The sequence below is a fragment of the Dipteris shenzhenensis genome, chromosome 29, assembly GCF_047967505.1.
Source record: "Dipteris shenzhenensis isolate YYH24624 ecotype China chromosome 29, Dip_SZ_1.0, whole genome shotgun sequence".
Classification (NCBI taxonomy): domain Eukaryota; kingdom Viridiplantae; phylum Streptophyta; class Polypodiopsida; order Gleicheniales; family Dipteridaceae; genus Dipteris; species Dipteris shenzhenensis.
Genome location: NC_141624.1, coordinates 35,524,823 through 35,533,912, shown reverse-complemented (window position 1 = coordinate 35,533,912; position 9,090 = coordinate 35,524,823). Strand labels below are relative to the sequence as shown.

General features: G+C 43.8%; 2 protein-coding genes across 2 annotated transcripts; one reads left to right on the top strand and one right to left on the bottom strand.

Annotated features, from left to right (window-relative positions):
• Window positions 1-3,061: 3,061 nt before the first annotated feature.
• LOC147882764 (cyclin-D4-1-like) lies at window positions 3,062-6,051 on the bottom strand. Its single transcript, XM_087400859.1, has 6 exons — window positions 5,013-6,051; window positions 4,815-4,901; window positions 4,546-4,644; window positions 4,212-4,413; window positions 3,908-4,041; window positions 3,062-3,442 (listed from the first exon to the last, which is right to left on the bottom strand). Exons 1-6 carry the CDS (start codon window positions 5,277-5,279, stop codon window positions 3,140-3,142), a joined length of 1,092 nt encoding a protein of 363 aa, XP_087256985.1. The 5' UTR covers window positions 5,280-6,051; the 3' UTR covers window positions 3,062-3,139.
• A 111-nt stretch (window positions 6,052-6,162) lies between these two features.
• Window positions 6,163-8,042, top strand: LOC147882763 (uncharacterized). The gene is made up of 3 exons (XM_087401102.1): window positions 6,163-6,467; window positions 6,860-7,135; window positions 7,526-8,042. The coding sequence occupies exons 1-2, from the start codon at window positions 6,398-6,400 to the stop codon at window positions 7,129-7,131; spliced, it is 342 nt and encodes a 113-aa protein (XP_087257228.1). The 5' UTR covers window positions 6,163-6,397; the 3' UTR covers window positions 7,132-7,135; window positions 7,526-8,042.
• Window positions 8,043-9,090: the final 1,048 nt, after the last annotated feature.

Here is a 9,090-nt window from a genome sequence, read left to right as displayed (position 1 = left end):
GTTATGCTCTCTTCAAGGAGGAATTTCATTGAGTGGCACCCACGTACCAGTTATCTAAAGATTAATAAGCAAGAATGTCCTACTTATTAGCAAGTACTTTTCATTAAGTGGCACATAATTTAATAAACAAGGAATCCTATCTAATGGAAAGCCACATTTCAACAAACAAGGGGAAAAGAATGAATTTCGGGTCCCAAACTCAAAATAATCTCCATCCTTGTCTTTTTGAACACCATCATTTCTCATAGAACAAATGGTGGGTCATTCATAATAGGCCTTTGGGTGATGTTGAACAATCTAACCCAACCTCTAATGAAAGGCTATGGTGATATGGTAATCATCCTCTAACCATGGAGACATTGTCCAAGGATGGCATCTTTCTCATGATTGCCATGCAAAGCATTGGCCTTGTGAAAGGTACTCCATGTATTTTGGAGATAAATAAGAAATGGTAGTGAGATAGTCAAAAAGCATATGCAATGGGGAGGTGATTGTGGTCATCTCTTTATCCAATCCCCTCTTGGAAGGAGTCTATCATATGGAAAATGCAAGTAGCCTATCATCTCTTTATCCAATCCCCTCTTGGAAGGAGTCTATCATATGGAAAAGCCTATCTAGGTCTAATAAGGGTGATAAGGAAGAATGATGGCCTCATCCTTCTAGCAATGTTGAGACTCTTTCTCTCGAGGAGATAAATGCATACTTTGCTACCACTATAGCAAATTTTATCTTGTGACGTTATGCTCTATGACTACATTACGATTTAGCCATTTGTTAAGTGCGACCAACATTAAAATTTGACTAACAGTGCAACAAAACAAATAGTTAAGAAGTGCAAAAAAATGGTGTTAGACATAAGATCCTAATATTCACGAGCCTTTTAAAATCATCGAAAACTATGCCATATGCACGCTTCTAATAATGAAAAGAGAGAACATTAGACTCCATTATGGAATTTAAGTACTCCAACAAAAACAAGATCTTACTCCGACAAACTAGTTGCTTTTTTAAATGTAGCCTTTAGGTTTTTGTTGATCTTTGTGTCATGACCCTTTCAATTGGATGTGACATGAGCACAACACTTCTGAGTCTACTCTTAAAGCTTATGATATTTAGGCAAAAACAAAAATCCCATATCTAAGCATGCAATGGATTTAATTGAGCAAACATAAGTAATAAAAAATAGTTTTCCATGTACCTCCTTTATTCACTAGGTACCAAGAGAGCCAAAGATGCATTCAATGAACAATTAAAGACAAAAAAACAAGAGTGCACAAGTGCACGTGGACACTTCCTCCTAGTAAAGCAAGAGCTGGATGAAGAAGAGAAAGCAAACGGCTTTTAAAAGGAAGTTGGGTTATTAAAAGGCAGTTTTTGTAGGATGAATAGCAATTTGAAACACAACTTAATTAATCTTTTCCAATATTACACGTGGAAATTCACAAAAGAGTTCCAATCCTCCACTATAGCACTCCCTCTAAGGAGGGAGTGCTAATAAAGATCACATGGACTTAAGAAGAATTAAATCTTTTGTAAGTTATGAATACAAACATTTATAAGTGGTTTGATATTTGTGTAGTGACTTTTTCAATGGATGAAGGAAAATACCTACAGTCAAGCATGGAAGAGATGGAATACTTTTTAACATTGCCTTTGCAATGTCTTCCCATGCCCATCAAAAGTAGCCATAGTCAAGCATGGAAGAGATGGAATACTTTTTAACATTGCCTTTGCAATGTCTTCCCATGCCCATCAAAAGTAGCCATCTAGCAAGTGTGAAGACCAATAATGGGACTTCCATGATTTTGGTGAGTATGCGTTGAGAGAGAGAGAGAGAGAGAGAGAGAGAGAGAGAGAGAGAGAGAGAGAGAGAGAGTCCCCTTTGCTAATGACATGCAATCAATCTCAAGCAAGAAGTGAGGGGGAGTCTTCTTGAGCACTAGCTCAAGCAAAAAGTGAGGGGGAGTCTTCTTGAGCACTAGCTCAAGCAAGGTTATGGGTAGCCTTTGTTACCTACTAATTTGGCTTGTGATATAGGGAAGTTTAGTTTGAGAAGTTTTGGCGATGAAATATGGCATGCATGAAGGGGATTGCTATGAGTCATCATCCTTGACATTAAGGTTTATCACTATTCCACAAGAGTTTCGTGAAAAACGTTTTTCCCAATATTCAAAAACCTTGAAGCCCACATATTTGAACGTTTTAGAGATAAATTTACAAGGTTTTTTCAAGCAAAATATAATTGAGACCGTTTGATGATTTTATAATCTGCAAAAGAATTCAAACAAGGTTGGAAAAGAAAAATTTTCAATTTACTCAACATTAAAACCTTCTTCTAGGTGAACATTGTCGATAATCCACACCATGATATGATACAGAATTAATCGACTACTAGCAAGATTTTCTCATTGCACAAGTGAACTTAAGGTAAGGCACAAGGTGTAGTGAGATGCGTGAGTGGGTGCAAAGACAGTGAGGGCAATGGATGAAAGCACAAATGAGGCAAAATGTAGTGCCAAGCTATGATGTGGGGGAAGGGGTAAGAGTATGAGAGTTCCAATATGAAAACAAACCACAAGCTTCACTATCGCAATTTTGGTCCTTAATACGACTCATCATCATCATTTCGAACTCCCTCTCCAAGCTTATTATTGCAATGTGCTTAGTAGACTCAAGCTCATAATCCTAAGCATGTAGATGTGATGCATGAATGCCTCCCATGCTTCTTAATTAATGAGAAGAAATAATTCTTACACTCTTTAAAATTTACCCTACTCTTTTCGCCTGCTCACCACTCTTCATGTTGCCTTGGAGCTACATATGGTCAAACCCATGCACACCCCCAATTCACACACCCAGGTTCGATCATGAGACTAGGACGCAAGGCATGACACGAGGCATTGCTGAGGCGGTTGTTGGGTGAACGCGCCCACCTGAGCGAGCTACCCGGGGTCGAATCCCTGGGGATGCCCCTAATAGATGGGGTTGTGTGAGAGAATGGAAATGTAAAAAATAATAATAATTAAAATTTAAAAAAAAGGCTGGTGAAAAAAAGATGGGATAAGGGATGTATTAAGGTATGAAAATAAGCTTGGTAAGTACAAGAGATTAAGACCAAAAGCTATGGGGATTAGCAAAATTAGAGAGTTAATGATACAGTTGTTTGTGATGCATTGTCTTCTTCATGTTCGTCATTTTCATCTTCAACGTGAGCTTCATCTGCAATGGCCATGGCGATTTCCGTCTCCTTGCTTTCTTCTGCTGCTGATCCCGTCCACCTGCTCGTCAAATTCTCGCTGCTCATCATCTCCTCCTCCAACATCCCCATCCCCGCCTTTTGCCTCTCCAAATCCGACACCATCACCCTGCAGCTTGAAGTCCAGAAGGGATCTGCCCTCGATTCCATCTCCTCCATCACCCCCCCGCACTCCACCGCGTCCCCCTGCCGCACAGCACCACACCCCGTCCGCAGAACTCATTCCTCAAATCAGATTCCATGTGGAAGAAAGCGAAAGGCGTTTCGGCAGCAGGTAGAGTTAGATCATGCCAGGGTGCGTACTCGAATAATCCAGCAGTGAAATTGCACAAAAAGATTAAGGTGAAAGGAGTTTCAACAGTGAAGCGGTTGATGTGGAAGCGAAGAAGATGAAAGGTGTGCTCGACAGGACAGCTTGCAGTTGATCAACAAGAAGCATCAGAATTCGAGATTTCGATCCTGTCGAAATCTCGAAGATCAGCAGGTGTCCTGTCCAACAGACATCTCATCTTCTTCTCTTCTTCATCTTTCGACAGAATCCGCGGTTACAGCAACACGAGAAGGCATCAATCCCGTGATGCACACGATCTTAAGCAAGAATCACTAGAGAATAGAATACTAGAATCAGAGTTCGCGAGAAATTTGGCTTACCAAATCGATCGGCAGCGCGCTGAGTAGAACTTTCTGATACATCGTCGCTTCCAAGGGCGGCAGCTGATCCTCGCAAGCTCTCATCATCGCAGCGAGGGCGACCACAGACGGGCGATATGCCAAGAATCTCATTCCTGCAATCATCAAAACGCATTTGCAAACTCACGACATGTGCGATCCATCCATCCGTCGATCGATCGATCGATCGATCATGAAACAGCAGACTATCGCACTCACCTCTGCAATTGAAAGCGAAAATCACGACCTGTTTTGGTATCGATCATGAAGCAGCAACCGCACTCACCTCTACGAGTGTTCAAAATCAGCTCCTCCACCCGGGCACGGATTGCCAGAGACGATGGCCAGCAGGTGCCGATCTTGTGCAGCAGGAAATTTACGTATGAGAAGGGCGTCACCGGGCTCATCCGCCAGTTGAGCGTGCTCAAGATCAGTAGCTCCATCCGTTGAATCGTGCGAGCTTCGAAGACGTGCTGCAGGTCTCCAATCTGTTGTGAGGCGAATCAAGCATCAAATTTTGCAGCAATGCCGCTCTCGGACAGCATCGATCAAAAGGAAGCTTCGCTCTGCCGGATGCAAGGCGCGACGGCAGAAAGAATGCGCGTTTATATCGATCGAACCTGCAGGTCGAGAAGGAGCGGCACTTCCGTCTCTTCCATCTTTGCGGCCAGCGAAACACATCCCACGGCTAAAAGTTGCAGCATCCACGGCTTTCCTCGCTGCGCATTTTCATTTTTTGCCGTCGCGATGTCATTGACAAGCGAACGTCAAACGAAAGCCGGCCGATCAGATCATTTGCAGAGCGTGCCTTCGAATGATCGCACGAAGAAATGCATGTGCAAAGTGAATCGATTTCAAAAACGCACGAAAAAGTGTACCAAATCGTTACCGGAATGTCATGGCTGGACAAGAAACGATCGAAGTAGTTGACGGACAAGAAGCGTGTGAGAGCATGGAAATGGTAAAAGGCTTGCACCTGAAACGATCGATCGAAGATCGTCAGAAATTACGATGGAGATGAAGAGGAGGGGATCGATGAAATCCGACGACAAAATGCAGAGTAATTCGACGATACAGAAAGGCTTACATCCAACATCCAGTTCACAGCTCGCTCCCTCGTCCTTACGTCGCCGATCCTGCGATCGAACATTTCGATGTAATCATCGCGAGGCATTAGACTACTTTCTTTCTCGATCAACACCGATATCAGTTCATCTTCCCCCTCGTAAGCACACTCATCAGGCTCTTGCTCCTCGTCGTAGCTCCTATCCTCAATATCTGCATCTTCCCAAACTCCTCCGATTGCTTCCTCCGCACACAGCAAGCTAATCATGCAATCGAAGCTCGGTGCCATCGCTCAGCACGAATCGGAGTGCAGGAAGGCCCAGATCATCTTCATGCACATAGTGGCGATCGTGCGGGAAAATTTGCTTGAGCTACGATCCTCCTGTGGACACCGATTGCTGCAGCTCCACTCGGAATATAGGGTGAATCAACATGCAATTATCGAGCCTCGAAATCCACAGAATGAATCCGAGATCGGAATCAGCAGATCATCTTCAAGCGGAGAGAGGCGATCATCCTAGTGAACACCACCTATTGCTTTCATCCGCACTAAGCAGGCAGCTGGGATGCCGAAGCTCGATCGGGCCCATAGATCAAACCGAACAGGAGAGCAGAAATCCCGAGATCGTCCTCCAGAAAGCGGCGATGATGCGGAAGATGGAAAATTTTCAGGGAGTGAGACGACAGTGTTCAAAGTTCCCTGTGGTCGATGCGGATCGTCACTAGTGCAAAATGAGATGACAGCAGCGTTCAAAGTTCCCTGTGGTGGATGCGGGTGGTCACTGCTGCAAAAAACGGGGGGACTGATGGGGAGAGAGGGAGAGGGGGAGGGAGGTGGGGGTTGAATCCGACAGGAGGGAGGCAAAAAGATCGGGAAAAATGGGGAAGCGATGATGATGAGAGAAGAAGAGGAGGAGGAGGAGGAGGAAGTACAGGAAATCAGCTTCGAAGCAAGCGGTGCATGCAAATTCGTAAAGCAGCAGCAGAAGCAGGGAGGGGAAGATGGATGCAGCTGCGAGCTATGGAAGAGAAGCACGAGCAGAACATGCAGGGGAGCTGAGAAAGCATGGCGACTTAGAAAAAGAGTGGAGCGGAGTGTAACAGGTAGAAGAGGACAGAGATAGAGACAGTAGCTTTTAGCGCCAGTCCTCGCCATTGCTGCTGCTGCTGCTTCTGCTCCTCCTCCTCGCCTTTCCCGCTTCATCCCTCCCGTTTGATCCTTCTCCTTCTTCCCGCCCTATCTATCATCCTCCATTCCATCGATCAATCGTTTCAATTTTTCGTCCCTCGGAATTCGTAATTGCAATCTTCGCTTCCCCTCACCGCCATCCATTTCATCCACGGGAGCTTTCTTGTCCGCCAGACCCCTGCCTTTGCCTGCTCGCTTGCGTTTTGCGTCTACGTCCCATGATTTTCCCTGCCTTCTTCCATCTCTGTACTGTCATCCTCCCATCTCCCCGTCTTTTCTCGCATTCAGGTGAGTTGTTGTACATTTTGCCCGGCCTGTCACCTGACCCCCGCTCCGTCGTCTCGCATCTCTGCTTCTGGCTTATTGTCCCCCGTTGCGATTTTCGTCTCACTTTTATCCGCTCCGTCTATAGATAACTTCACAATTCGTGGCACTTTTGGAGGGCTTGCCTTCTGAACCCGATGTCATCAGTTCCCCGTGGGAGGAGCTAATGCATTCTTTCCTTCCTTGATTGAGTGACGGGCTTCGCCATCTATATCAGGAGACTTCAAGTCCGGCCGGAGAAGTTTATCAACAGACCCAGCTTTCTGTTCTGATTGAGCCATTTAGCGTTAATGGGCTACTTTTGTCGAGCAAGTATCTAGCGATTAACTGATGATGAATAGCGCGCAATCTGGCAGACGAACACAGCAATTCTGAACGAGGAATTCGCGGAACGAAATTCATTAACGCAACGGATATGCAGGCAGTAAATGGAAACTGGTCTATCGCCGGACGTGCAAAGGATTTACAGAAAATGTGGAGTCGATTAGAGCCCACTACAGATAAAGAATTGCTTCAAATTAGTTCTGTTGAAAAATTCGTGATCAAAGTGTATGCCGGGCTGGAGAGCACGCACTGCCCATATATAAGAAATTTACATTGGCACTGTGCAGGCAACTTGTCACTCTAATTTGGTAAATATTCTGGAGTGTGTGATACCCTGTGACATGTGGTTCCTTGTTAAAGCTAGCAGGTACCAGCTCAGTATCAGTTTTCCACTTAATAGTTATGTCTGTGAAATAGATAAAACTTACATCAGATCAAAACCTTCTTTAATCTGAAATGAAATGAACCAATCTCCACATTAAGAAAACAGGAGGTTCATTTAATTTACAAGCATGCATTGCCTTGTTAGAAAAGTTTGTTTTGAACTCCATGTTAGCAGGCAGTAGAGCAAAACTAAGTCAATCTTGAAAAATGTGCGTATGGTGGCTAGAATTATGCTTTTGTAAAGAGGTTATAAAAGTTGTATCAGAAAGCCACTCAATTCTAATGGTTCTTGTCGTCATTTTTTGCAAAAACAGGGGATATGTATCCGCGGAAAGTTTAGAAATCAGGTGCTTGTCCACTTAAAATGTGGGAATGAAAGCTAAGCACCTGGGGTTTCAGCCAAGAGGTGATTTTGGTGAGTTTGAACTTGCAGATCCCTTTTCAACAAAATTGAAGCTTCAGGAAATGGACCTTGTTGTCATGTACAAGCAGGACCCCAGCATTACATAACATTATCAGCTAAGGCTTGACTTCTTCCTCACAGTTTGTTCTGTTAGGGTCATGATAATGCTTTTCTGGATTCTCTCAATCTACTTCTCTTTATGCACGCTTTTTTATTCTAAAGAAGTGATCGTGGAAACATCCTGCCTCATTCTTGGAAGCAAGATTGGAACTATTGGTCAGTACAGGATTGCCAAGTAGCAGTTTTTTTAAAATTGTCGACCTTAAAGATTACATTTAATTTAGTTGGCGAGTATTAGCAGGAAGAGGTAGCCCTAAAGACATTGAGAGCTTTCAGTAGATGGTCATCGTTTTGAGTGCATTGGCAAAGGTTTGAGCGAGTACCTTGAGCCTGGGATGGGATTCCTTAAAAGGGTTAGACAGCAATATGCAAGCTTGCCATCTGAGTACCGGTCACCAGAATTGAGGGATATTTCTGCATCATGCTATCATATATTCATGACATCGCAGAAATCAATGAAGATGGATATTTTCTTTGGGAAGAGATTGAGGTCCGTGAGCTTATGAAGCTAAGAGGGTTCCTTGGATTAGAGTGTCCAGAATTCCAGAGGGTAATCAAAGCTGCACAGACTCATTAAAGCACTGTACATCAACTGATACATGGAAATTCAATACAAGCAGCAATTTTTGTGAGGGCTCATTGCATTTCATTCATAGTAGCTGCACAAGGGCACAGAAAGGATGCTTGAATAGACTCTATAAAGGCTCACACCCGGCTATCCCCTTCAGACATCTAATCCTCCCATCTCAATAACATGGCTCTGAGACCATGTCAAAGACTGATGAACAAGATTTCCACATGCAAAAGCATATAGAGAGGCCACAAGAAAGATATGACGTCCAATTATAGGGGCGCTCTCAAGTTTGTCTTAATGCATGTATGTATAGGTTTAGCTATACCCTTCACACCTTGCATGTTTAACTTGATGTGCCCTGGTGTGAAGGGTATAGCTAAACCTATACATACATGCATTAAGACAAACTTGAGAGTGCCCCTATATTTGGATGTCATATCTTTCTTGTGGCCTCTCTATATGCTTTTGCATGTGGAAATCTTGTTCATCAGTCTTTGACATGGTCTCAGAGCCATGTTATTGAGATGGGAGGATTAGATGTCTGAAGGGGATAGCCAAGAATTGACAATATTTCCTTGCCCCCATATCCATGCCATCAATGCCTTATATGGAACCAATTTTAATCCTTGGAAGACAGGTACTCATTCTTTACAGAAAGACAGGTGCTGTAGATGATTCATGGTGAGAGTTGTTATAAGAAGTTGGTTTCGCTAACAATTTCAAGGGCGTGGACAACAAAGGCAATCACCTGGCACCCCCTAGTTCTTTAACAAAAGCATTAT

Excerpts from the sequence above, each read along its gene's own strand:
- LOC147882764 (XM_087400859.1), bottom strand. The coding sequence starts at position 5,279 with ATGGCACCGAGCTTCGATTGCATGATTAGCTTGCTGTGTGCGGAGGAA. Across the intron at positions 4,645-4,814 it reads TGTCCAGCCATGACATTCCG|CGAGGAAAGCCGTGGATGCT; the intron begins GTAACGATTTGG and ends GAAAATGCGCAG. Across the intron at positions 4,042-4,211 it reads GATTTTGAACACTCGTAGAG|GAATGAGATTCTTGGCATAT; the intron begins GTGAGTGCGGTT and ends TGATGATTGCAG.
- LOC147882763 (XM_087401102.1), top strand. The coding sequence starts at position 6,398 with ATGATTTTCCCTGCCTTCTTCCATCTCTGTACTGTCATCCTCCCATCT. Across the intron at positions 6,468-6,859 it reads CCGTCTTTTCTCGCATTCAG|ACGAACACAGCAATTCTGAA; the intron begins GTGAGTTGTTGT and ends GCAATCTGGCAG.